The following is a 12,600-nucleotide window of genomic DNA, read 5'->3' on the forward strand; positions in this document are numbered from 1 at the left end:
ATGGCTCTGGACAACATGCCAAGTGCTGCTTGTCTGACTTCAGGTGGGCATTTGAGTATTGCTGTGGTTTAGGTATTAAGTGTCCCCGTCCCCAGACTCAAGTATTGAAGGCTCAGTCCCTAGCTAATGGATACAAGCATTAAGAAGTCATTGGATCATGAAGGATTAATCAATGATGGACTGGTTTAATTGCACTGTTGGAAAGGGCAGAAAACTTTAGAAAGATGGATCTAAATGTAGGTAGGAGATCATCTTCTGTCCTTGGACCTCTCTTTCAGTCTCTCTACTTGCCAGCTATCACGGGGTGAACCACTTTGCTTCTTATACCATTCACCCCACCCAGAATACTTCACCTCAGCACACAGGGGCCCACAAACAACAGAGCCAGGTGACTATAGACTAAAACTAGGCATTGAAATAAGCCCCTCCTCCCTCAAGTTGATTATTTACGAATTTTGTCATAGCTGCCAAACTCTAATACAAGTACAGTGTAGGCTCATCATGAAGTAGTCATCAATTATTCCTAAATGTATCACATTTTCCCTTGATTAGAGCAATGAGAATTTTAAAGATTTCAAACCATTAAATCAAGGGAGATGGTGACAAAGATTTGTGCATGCATAAAGCCCACCTTTTCTATGAGTCAAAACAGAAACTACTTGTCTGTTTCTTAGCCGCACAGGACTGCCCTCTGACTCTGATAGACTTCTTCCCTCTTCACCATTTCACCAGAAGTTATTGCACTGATAAAGTCTCCTTTAATGACCACCAGGTGAAGGGTCAGGCTATGATTCTCCCTGCCCAGTCATCTGTAAAGCATGTGCCACAGAAGGACTATTCCATGCACCGTCCACAGCAGAGCTGTCTGACAACCTTCAGCCATTTGTTACAGCCATAAAAGCTGAACTTGATTCAGCTACTACATCCAGTGTCTAAATGTGTTCATCAATATTGCAAACAGCCTATTCAGAATTACGTCTGGAAGATTCAGACAGAGACAGCTCGTCCTCATGAGAAGAGTGTTGGTCTCCATAGAGTTATGTGTCTTGCCCGGGTGGCCAGAGGCTTGCCAAAGTAAGCTAAAGTGGGTAATCCTGAGTCCCTGTGAAACTGTGTCAGGCATGTAGCGGTAGTTGTCTCAGAGGACGGAAGAGCTGGCCTTTCTTGGACATGGCTGATATGGTTTGGTATAGAACACCCTCAACAATGGCTTCCTATATACTGTTTGTTTTTTGTTTGTTGTGTGTTTATTTGTTTTTGTTTTTTTTTCTAGACAGGATTTCTCTGTGTAAGTCTGGCTGTCCTATAGACCATGCTGGCCTCAAACTCAGAGATCTGCCTGCTTCTACCTCTCAGGTGCTGGGATTAAAGGTGTGCGCCTCCACTGCCCGCTGCAGCTTCACACTCTAAGGAGCAAAGGGTTATAAAAAGCGACCTGTGGAGGCTACCACAGATATCCAAGGGGCCATTTTTTAATATTCCAACAGCATTTAAAGGGAGACATCCATTTCCTTTTGAGAAGGCTGCTGTGGAATTTAATTGAAACATCAAGTTGCTTTGGGCAGAAATCACATGAAGTCAGTTTGGCAGTGCTGACTAACTGACTGATCTGAAGGCCTCATTGGTAGGACACATGTGCAAATGTTAAAAAAAAAAAAAACAACAAGAAAAAAAAAAAACCCAGAAGTCTAGGAAGGAAAAAGCCACTCCATGAACACTGTTTACCTGACAAGCATCTTTCAGGCACAGTAGCTTAGGAAAACAGGACCTTGACAGTGGAAATATTAAGAGGATCCCTTTAGCCCCTCCTTCCTCCTTCTGGTTCACTTGGCTGTATGCAGATGTAGGTAGTACATACAATTTAAAACATTATAGAAGTGGAAGGCCCTTAGAATGCCTCTTCTTTCTTCATATATACAGCTACGACAAGAGGAGTCGCCATTACACCAAAGGGGACTTGCCCACTGGTGCCTCTGTATTCCAAGTGTGTGTGTTGGACCTTTGGCCCACACCTCCCTGCCGGTTCCCTCTTGCTGCCAGTTGTAGTTGCTTGTGGCCACTGTTTTCAGTATTAGTAACCACACCTGTAACACTGCCTGCACCTCCTAACCACTTCTGTAACACTGCCTGCGCCTCCTAGATGCTCTGGTCAGTGACTTGTATGACAGCTCCGGCAGGATGAATCCATGGGCAGATTTGCAGCCAATCAAATAAACATGCAGGTTGTCAACACCCAAGTTGACTTCCACCGTTAGAGGTGGTTGCAGACCAGTGAGCCCTCCTACTAGGCTGCCCTATATGTTCACTCCTAAGATGGATGTGGGACTGCACAAATGGAAACTGCACCCAGGACTAGCAGGGAAGCAGCCTGGTATCTAGAGGGGGTGTGTGCATGTGTGTGTGTGTGTGTGTGTGTGTGTGTGTGTTCTTGCTGATCCAGCTTGGTATCTTGTTCAAAGCCCATCTTACTCTAGAATATCAGTATGTGCAGAGACACAGCCTCTATAAAACTTGTTACTACGGGACACACTGTGCCCTTGTGCTCAGGACAGGCCACACTGCTTCGTGCCCTTCAGTAATACTGGGTCCTTTGCTGTGACTTTTCACGTTTAGGAAAGCAGAACGCCTCACCCCTACAAGAGGAGACATAGAGTCTGGATTGAGAAAGTGAAGACAGGAAGCCTCAAGGTTCTCTTAGCATAAGGTATTCTAATCCTCTCTCTCTGCTGAGTGTATCCCAAGATAGCAAGGAAGCTTCCCCAGACTAAGGTCCCCAGAAGGACATTCACTTATTACAGGGGAAGCTGTGGGGGTGTCCCCAGGCAGGGCTGCCCCTTGGCCACCCCCTGAAGAGTGGGATAGAGGAATGCCCACCCAGGGATGAGTGGATAGGGTAGGTAGCAGCCCTCCCACGCCTGACTGACCAGAGAATAGGGAAGCTCTGGCAGGGTGTGAGCATCTTTTTCCTTCTATTCTTCCCCAGCCCCCGCCCCTTTTTAAATTTTGTTCCCAACAAAGGTCTAAATGAGTTTGGTGATAAGTCTGCTCTCTGTGTACTGAAACTTTAGCCTCTCACGCCTACTTTCTCCTCACTCTCAAAGGACAGTCCTCTTCCCCTTCCTGGCACATGACCCATTAAGGACATTCCAGAAAACAGGGCTCTTCCTTTACACAACTCCAGTGGACAATTGTGATAAAGAGATGGGGGAATGGCAGGCTGCTTTAGTTTCTTCCTCTCAGAACGTTCCATCCCAGTATATCTACCACCACCAACCGACCAGTGGATACCTAAAGCCAGAGCTTGTGTTCACACTCTCTCTCCTGGTCTTCGGTGCTCCTGAGCAATTATAAAGAACAGTCTATAATTCTTCATAAAAATATAAGAACAGAGTAGTAACTTGTCCGTTTCTTTATAGCTACAAGCAGGAAGAATAAAATTCCCTAAAAACTCTGTGATATTCAAAAGCTCTTTCTCATTGGCAATAGTTCACATGAATATGCATGTTACCAGAAGAAGGGGAGCTCTGTGGTAGGCAGACTTGTATCTTCCTAGGTATGTTTCCAACATGTGGTGTGGGCTGAGATACCAGTAGCACTGAAGGAGTGAATGAGTGGTAAAACAAGTGGATGTGTCCTCTTCAGTACTCTGGGGGAGACGGCTACAGTGCACTTACATAAAAACGGAGCTGAGAGATGTTCGCGCCGTTGATTATTTTGTCCAAGTAATAACTAAAAACTAGGGGTGCACAATAGGTTTTCTTCAACTCCATTTTTGATGTGCACATGTGCAATAGTAGGGCAAGCTGGGGAGCACACCCTGAGGGCAGGGGCAACCCTGTAGTGTGTAAGGGCAAGGGCATCCCCTGCCTTTTGCTTCAGCATTCTCTAACGTTTGCTCTGTGTTATAAAACAAATATTCTTTCAGAAAAGCCTATAGTCCTTGGATCATTATCTGGACTATTAGTATTCATTTCTGTTTAACAGATCAACCCTGTGGCATGGGCAGATGAAGAAGGACATGTGAAACTTAGTTAAGTTATGAGAAATAATCATATCAGTCTGACTACCTCCCTCACCACATGTCACCTGTTGGTGATGTCTGCACTCTACTTTGATATGTGAAATATCAGAGGATCAGTGTATATATGTTTATGTGTGTATTATACATACGTATATGTATGTGTGTGTGTCTATGTTCTTTAAGTGTAATTATGGTGGGGTTGTATACGTGCATGTATATGCACATATGTGTGAAAGCTACAGGTTAGCCTCAGCTGTTATTCCCAGACAATGACCATCTTGTCATTTTGAGACAGAGTCTTTCACTGACCCAAGCTCACCCATTAGACATGGTTGGTTAGCCAGCAAGCCCCAGGGATCCTGTCTCCATCTCTCCAACACTGAGATTACAAGGATGTGTTACCATGCTCAGCTTTCTTATGTTGGTTCTAGGAATTAAACTCAGGTCCTTATGCTAGTCTGATGAGAACATGTTACTTGCTGAGCTACCTCCCCAGCTGCAAGGAGCTGTGACTTTTGACTTCTGCATTCAGATATGAGCTCTGCTGAAAACATTTCCTACTTTCATAAGGGAGCCAGTCCCTATGCTTATTTTTTTCTCATAGTAGTGTGACAAATTCCTGCATACATTTACTTTCCTGACCCCTCCCCCATTTTCTGTGAGCCAGGAACCAAGCTTGTGTCTTTGGGTTCTCTGCATGGGCGGTGGAGGGGGTCTCTGCCCATCATCAGGCTGAGTTCTGCCTTGCAAAAACCTTGTAGGCTGTAGCCTTGTAGAGAAGAGATAACATGGCTGAGATAGGAAGTTACTTAGCCTTACCACAAAGGCCATTTGTGCAGGTCTTTTTCTGGATAGTTGCTTTCTTAAGTAGTAAAATTTGCAGTGAGCGTTGTTTTTTCTGAGACTAGCCATTTGTTCAGGCGACATGGGTCATCAGGAGGTAGGCGCCAGACATCTGTGTAAAACATGTAAGTCATGAGGGGTTAGGCTTCAAGTAGCAACAGCCTGGTTGTCCAAGAGTGGGAATTTTGCTTTTGTTTTTAGCCTTTGTCCCCACACCAACCTAAGCATGCTCGTAGGAATTCTTGTTGGCTTAGAATGAACATACTGAATAAACATACTCTTGGATAAAGTTATCACAGGTTGGGAGAATGTCAGCGTAGTCCCGATCCTAGGCAGAGAAGCATTTCTTGTACAGAATAATGCAGGCTGGTTCATTCTTCCCTCAGGGGCATCAGTGAACAAGCTAAGGGAAGAAGTATTGGTCTCCAATCTTCACAGGTTTTTCAATGCTGATTATTTAAAAAGCATATGCCAAGCTAGCCAACCATGTTGTAGCTTATCGTCCTATTGTCACAGACATTCTGGTATCAATTTTAATTTACTGTTTAAGTGTGACTCTGTGTTGCCATCAATCGTATGGATACAGTACAGTAAATCTGAAGGAGTTCTGTTACCCTGCAGTGTGGTCCACAAGTAAAAGAAAGCAATGGCAGCCATTTGCCATTGAATTCGTGATGAAAAGTCTTACTAATTGTGCTTATTTCTACATTTCCTATAACCTGAAAATAAGTAGAGAAGGAGAATAAGGAAACAAGTACAGTACAACAATGAAAAAAATGTCATAACATTTACTGGCTCTCTGGGATGTACTAGGCATTGTGAAGGTTATCAGCTGACCCTTAAAGTGATGGTCAGTGGCCCCTTTTACATATTAAAAATAGAAACAGAGATATGATAATTAGCTTGTTCAAATTTAAAATGTAAGAAATGAGACTGAAATAAGAAGCTAGCCCCAAGGGTTACCCCATCCCAGGCGTGGTGGTTTGAATGAGAACAACCCTCAAAATCTCATTTATTTGGATGCTTGGTCCCTAGTTGGTACCACTGTTGGGTAAGAATTAGGAGCTGTGTCACTGAGGGCAGGCTTTGAGGTTTCAAAAGCCCCACCTGCTGCCAGGCTTCCCATCATGATGGCCATGGACTCAGCCTCTGAAACCGTAAGCCAACCCCCAATTAAATGCTTTTTTCTATAGGTTGGTTTGTTTATGGTGTCTCTTCACAGCAATAGAAATGTTACAAAGGCACCAGGGCCTTCAGAAGCCACATAGATCAATGTGAGTTTGCTCAGAGACACACAAGGGTTTGCTCACAGTGGCACTGAGTGACTAGATACCCCCTCCCTTCTGCTCTGTTGTTGATCGCTGCATGCCTGCATTAATCACAGACTTCCTGTTATTTCCCATATTTGATGAATTTTAAATGCTAAAACAGATATTTCCACTGTTCTTTTATACCTCATAGGAGAATGACATTTGGAGAAGAATCACATAATACTATACCAAGCAAATATATGGAAAGAAGTAGTCATTATTCTCAGAATTCAACAAGTCTAAATGCATATGCTGCTGAGATTATTTAAATACACTAAAATGAGAACTTGAAAATATTTTTTTAAAATGGTTTTCTATGTCCCTACAGACTTGGCACTGGCTGGGGGAGTATTAAAAATATAGGCTTGAGTTCATTTATAGTTGCCCTAAATTTTGCAGAAAGACTGGAGTGTAGGTCTGTGTAAAGAAGCACTCATACTTTGTATCCAGATGTTCACAGCTGGAGGAGTGATTGAAAAGCACTTGTAATCTCGGTAGGTTGAGTCACTTTGTATAATCACAATACTTGGGAGTCTGAAACAGGTTGGTTGCCATGAGATTGAGGCCATCCTGGGCTATATAGTAAGTTCCAAGCTTAGTCTACAAAGTAGTGAGACTATGTCCTCAAACCACTTCCAATGAAGAAGGAGGAGGAAGAGGAGGGAGAGGGGAAGGAGGAGGAAGAGGAAGAAGAAGGAAAAAGAAGAAGGAGGAAGAAGAGGAGTGAGAGGGGAAGGAGGAGGAAGAGGAGGAGAGGAGGAGAGAGGGAGAGGAGGAGAAGGAGGAGGGAGAAGAAGGAAAAAGAAGAAGGAGGAGGAGGAAAAGAAAGAAGAGGAAGAGGAGGAGGAGGAAATTTGGAAAACAATTTTTATAGTATATAAGTGCATTACAGATATATGTATTTATAAATCAAATTTTAATAATAAAATGTGAATTTTAAATATACTTATTATAAGAGAAAACAATTTCCATCACTATGCAGTAAAAGCATATGCTAACTCTCCTGCCTTTGGCTTCTGTTGGTTTTCCCTCTTATCCCTTGCTGTTTATACAACAGGACCAGAAGTCCAGGCTTAGAACCCACAAACATTCAACAGTCTTAGACAGTGTTCTATTGCTATGAGGAAACGCATAAACAAAAAGCAAGTTGGGAAGAAAATTTATTCAGCTTACATTTCGCATTTGTCATCAAAGAAGTTCATGACAGGCACTCAAACAGGGCAGGAACCTGGAGGCAGGAACTGATGCAGAAGCCATGGAGGGATGCTGCTTACTGGCTTGCTCAACTGCTTTCTTATAGAACCCAGGACCACCAGCCCTAGAATGGTGCCACCCACAATGAACGCCCTTCCCACATCAATCATTAATTAATAAAATCAATACAAGCTTATGCACAGCCAGATCTTATGGAAGCATTTCCTCAGTGAGGTTCCCTCCTCTCAGATGATTCTAATTTCTGTCAAGGTAGCATAGAACTACTAAGCACAAACCCTGAAAACCGAAAAGGCTCTCCTGTCCAAGCTTCCACAAGCTGCCTTCCTCAGTTTTATGCCTTTTGACTAATTTGATCTTTCCTATAAAGGGAGATTAAAACTTAAGTACATCTTCTTCCGACAACATTAAATTTGGACCTATTTTCCCTGTGTTGCCAGTAGAACTGGAGATTAACTCTTTAGTATATTTATGACAACAATCACGTATGTAGTGAGCAATAAATGTTCCGTTCTTGATCCGACTAGAAGCAAATGTTTAAGCCTGCTTGCTGAACTTTCTGAAGCAAAAGAATAGTTTCCTGCTAAGTTCCCAAGGCTCCATTACGATGCTACTGCCCCAAAAGAGGAACATGAGGCTGCCAGATTAAATCCTGCCATCTTGGAAAGAAGCTTATTAAGACACAGATGTTTACAGGGAGGTGAAACAACAGGATACTTTAAGGAGAGATTGAATACCCATCTTTCTGGAAAGCTCCTTAAGACAGAAAGTAAGCAACTAAAATAGCTTTCAGGAAGTCCCTGAAACTGACCAGAGTCACTAGCCACCTCCCTCAACGTGTATATGTAAGACTGCTGAGAGTCACTCTCAGATTAGACTAGCTTCAGAAGGTTACTCTCAGACAAGCTGGGCTGCCTAGAAGAGACTTGGACCAGTCATGCTCCGTAGAAGCAACAGAAATGAACTAGCTAGAAAGTCAGACCATGTAAGCACCCTGGGAGAGGCTCAGACCAACTAAGCTAACCTAAAGGGATGCTCTCTGACCTGTGGAGCTGAGTGCAGATTTGTGCAGTGCATTCCAGGTTCTTAGATTTTGTGAGCTGTCACCCAGACTTGGGTGGGCTGCAAGATACAGCTTTGAGTCATATGTGCACCTGTATGTACTTCCTTGCCGATATTCCTGGAACTAAAGCCAATAAAACTTATTGATTTGCTAAGTTGGACTTTGGTGGCATCCCTGCTTTGGCTTAATTGGGGTCAGTAGACATTTGTTCATGTCTCCTCAGGAACAGTGTGTCACAACAGAAGGGAATGCTAGGAGTCACCATTTGTTTCTTACAAACCCATAGCATGGCTAAATTTTGCACATGGCCAACACATGAAAATGGGGAAAGAAGAGCAGAAACTCAAGAAAATATAGATCTAGACAATGTGGCAGGAAAGCAGATGGTCTAGACAATAAAGACTGCTCAGGATACAAAACCACTGCCAGGACACCCCCACAACAATACCCAATAATGTATGTGATAACTTCCTCCCATGTCATCACAGCCACCAATATGTTTTGCATGTATATTTGAGATTATATATATACATATATACATATATACTTCAGATACATATGTATACATACATGCATATATATATATATATATATATATGCTCATAATCTCTCCTGTTTGTTCATTTCAGCTTGTTTCTTAGCCACATTCAGCACTCTTACCCAGTTGGTCCCCATTTCCAAAAGCATTTCCTGTTTTCAGCATGCATTGCTGAGCTTTTTAGAATTTAATTTCTAATTTGTAATCAGCGACATTCACATCTAATTTGTCCTTAGCATTTCTTCAGCTGAAGGTTCTCTGTGGATCAGCCACATCTGAAAACCTTCAAATGTTTTCTTAGTCTAAAAATGCATATGCAGTGAACATAATGAAAGAAAATATGTATTAAAAATGAATCACATCCTTAGGAATTTTTATGTTTCAGTTTAGATTAAAAATAAGCCAGTTTATCTAATGCTCCATGTGTGAAATCTTAGCTTGACTTTTAAAACTGTTAGATGCTTAGAAACACCTACCGTTTTTATAGTCACCAAGATTTCCAAATAACCAGAGCAACAGCAGTGCTGTGGGCTTCACTAGCAATTCTGTCCCCCGGCATTACCCTCCGTTACATTCCGCCCATGAGCAGCACACATCTGCGGGTGCTTCCACTGTGTGCCCATACCCCCACCCTGAAGACAGCTGTCTCCATGGAAAAACTTATCTCAATGCTGCAGCCCTGGAGAGAAATCTCAAATTTTACCCTGAAAGTATCCTAAAGTGTCTGTTTTCGGTCTGAAATTTTCTCTACTTATGAATTGGTTGCTAAGTCCTTGGATGCCCTTTATACCCAGGCTGGATATCTTGATTCTAGAGAAAGTGGCTTAGGCTTTTTAAACTGGACCAAAACAGGAACGAGACTATCTCAACATGTGTTCCAGGGTGGTTTTCAGCTGTTGAGTCTCCTACCAAGAGACTTGTTAGAACCAGATATAATAATGGCTTCACTTACAAAGACAATTATTGGGATAGGGCAGGTGGCTCGGTCAGCAAAATGCTTGCTGTGCAAACATGAGGATCGGAGTTCAGATTCCAAACACCCATGTAAATCCAGCGGTAGCTATGTTTACCTCTGGCTGTGTTGGAGATAGACAGGGTAACCTCTGGGGATTGCTAGTCTTCCAGCCTTTGGGTGATCTCAATGCTCAGTGAGACCAAGAAGAGAAATCAAGTTTGTATGTTGCAGATTATTAGTCACTGCCACAGAAACTCCCTGATTTATCAACCTCGCCATGTCTGTGAGGAAGAAAAGTCTCCTTGCAGCCTGTGGCTGTGTTGAGATGCTTGCATGCGCAATCATTAACCACAGACCTGGAAGGCCAACTTCGGAGGCGGAGGTCACTCCAGCTCTCCATGCATCCACACCATTTAGAAACGTGACCATCTCTAAAAGACTGAGTTAGTTGACTGAACCACATGGTCAGTGCAGAAGGCTTTCTCTTTGGCAAGTTACATCATCAGTATCTAAGTGAGTTTGTGTTTCTACGTGTGCGACTGCTTCAGGCACGCCTTCGTATGTGGAAGCAGTCCCCAGCAGGCCTTGTTATCTGTAGCCTCGAACCAGATGCTGAATGCTTCTGTGTGCTTTACTGGAAAGGGAAAAGATCAGGAGACCAGGCCCACCATGCAGACAGAGTGCTCCCCCTCCTGCCCTTCCTTGGAGAATTCACCGTCACGTGACAGTAGGAGCTAATGTGTTCCACTGCAGGGGTTGGACACTTGAGAGGTGAGATGGATCTTTCCCCTGCCTGTGTCTGGGACCTGAAAATAGGACTCCGGTTGTGAGGAAATTACAAGTAGCAGGCATCTGGGTGGCATGCTGAGGCTGATGGCCATCAGCAGCCTCCCTCCGTGTCTCTTAGTGCCTTTCTCATTCAGTACCATGGAGACCGGGCTCCTTGAGGTCTGACAGGACAGGAAGGGAACTGAGACACCAAGGTCGTGCCTGCTGTGTGTGACTTAACGGCAGGATCTGGGACAAATGAAACCTGCTCTGCAGGTGTAGATCATCAATGTTTCAGGGGAGCCTGTGAAACTTTAGCACCAAAAGACAGCCATGTCATCAAGAGGGGCACGAGCCTAGACCTCATTCTAATCATTCAGGAAATAGAATAGTGCTCCAGCTCAGGAGGATGGACAGAGGCTCCCATCAACTTCTTCCCTCTTGTATCGTTGATCCTTACTCTTTGCTTACCCTGTTTCTGTCTCTCATAACTCAGTTACACTCCTCGGATTTTGAGTTCTGGATGGGACTATTATTTTGAGAATGTGATGTATCAAGGGCCCTTAGCTGAATCGTCTGGGAATGATTAATTCACTGCCCTTCTTATAAACTGTATTCAAGTAGCGACCCCAGAGGGACATTCTCGGATTTGGAAGGGAAGCTGACCACAAGTGTTATTCCTCGACCAAAAGGCAAAAGCAAAACAACAAAACAAAAGCAAGCCGCGCTGATTAAGCACCTGCTGTGTGCTAGAGAATGCATTAGGCGCTCTCACAGGTGTTCCTTCTGCCCCCTCTTATTCACGTGCAACAACTGAATGGTTTCTGTTATTCCGGGCACTTCTCTATTTATCCATCAGTGCCTTACTTGGGTCTTTGGAATTCTTAGCAGACAGAGTTTGCCAAAGCACACTGAATGATACAGCACATCTCTGAATCCACCAGGGTGCTATTTTTACATAGAGTAAATGTCGTTTCTATTATGTGAAACGAACTAAATTTTATTTCAGTCCCTCTCTGCAGGAACGAGAGTCTCCTAGCAGAGACCCAGATTTACAAGCACACTGACGGGAGCCTCAGACCACAAGCTCTGATTTGTGCAGGGCAGTCAATGCCCTCATTTCCAGCCCCACAGTGCACCCGCCTTCTCCCAGTGTAATGGTCATTGAATGTGCTGGAGTAAATGTGGGACGTATTTCATTTGAAAGGAGAAAACACAGAGCTGCTGTAGTTAACCTTCTGCTCTGACAGTGTACGGTAGATCAAACATTCAAGAGCAGTAATGGGAACTGGGGCGGAGGGACTCTTTCCAGTGTGCCTCAAGTGCCCGGCATGGGGACTTTGTCAGAATCCTCTCACTGTGTGCATGCTCCAACCCTGAAAATGAAGAATCTTCTCTATTTCATGCAAGAGGAAGCTAAGAATTAAAGTCAATTGATCTTCCCAAGATACTGGAGCGCTAAAGGACTCCAAATGCCTCCAAAGCTCTTGGGGGGGGGGGGGGTTTAGGGGAATGACCTGCTTCAGTGATGGCTGCTACAACCTAAAGAATCAAGATAGGTGAGTTCCACAGTGGGTCAAAGAGGTTATATGAATACAGATGTTGCCATAATGATTTCTGCCTTAAATGATTAAGGCTCCACCCGCCCTAGACCTTCGGCACATCATGCTTCCTCTGTTGCCAGGAATACTTGTAGACTACAGTGAACGTTTAGGTGGCGCTCTCTGACATCTAGTGATTCCATGATTTATCAAGTCCTGGCTAATGTATCTTACTTTACTTTATCCTGAATTGACCTCCCTCGGTCACCCTAGGATGTAGGGTAGCAGTTCTCAACCTGTGGGTTGTGAAGCCTTCGGAGGTTGCATGTCAAATATCTTACATATTAGA

The 12,600-nt window shown here is 43.7% G+C and overlaps 1 protein-coding gene across 8 annotated transcripts in view; it reads left to right on the forward strand.

Moving 5' to 3' along the window:
• Positions 1-12,600, forward strand: part of Prkn (parkin RBR E3 ubiquitin protein ligase) — a 1,223,012-nt gene that overhangs the window by 829,990 nt on the left and 380,422 nt on the right. The window contains exon 8 of one of the 8 annotated variants that reach the window (XM_017317574.1): positions 2,614-6,859. The exons of the other annotated variants lie outside the window; for them this stretch is intronic. Within the exon in view, the coding sequence (XP_017173063.1) occupies positions 2,614-2,651 (38 nt within the window). The 3' untranslated portion in view covers positions 2,652-6,859. Of the gene's footprint in view, positions 1-2,613; positions 6,860-12,600 lie in introns of those variants that run through there. 8 annotated transcript variants of the gene reach the window in all.

This window comes from Mus musculus, chromosome 17, assembly GCF_000001635.26.
Source record: "Mus musculus strain C57BL/6J chromosome 17, GRCm38.p6 C57BL/6J".
NCBI classification, from domain to species: Eukaryota; Metazoa; Chordata; class Mammalia; order Rodentia; family Muridae; genus Mus; species Mus musculus.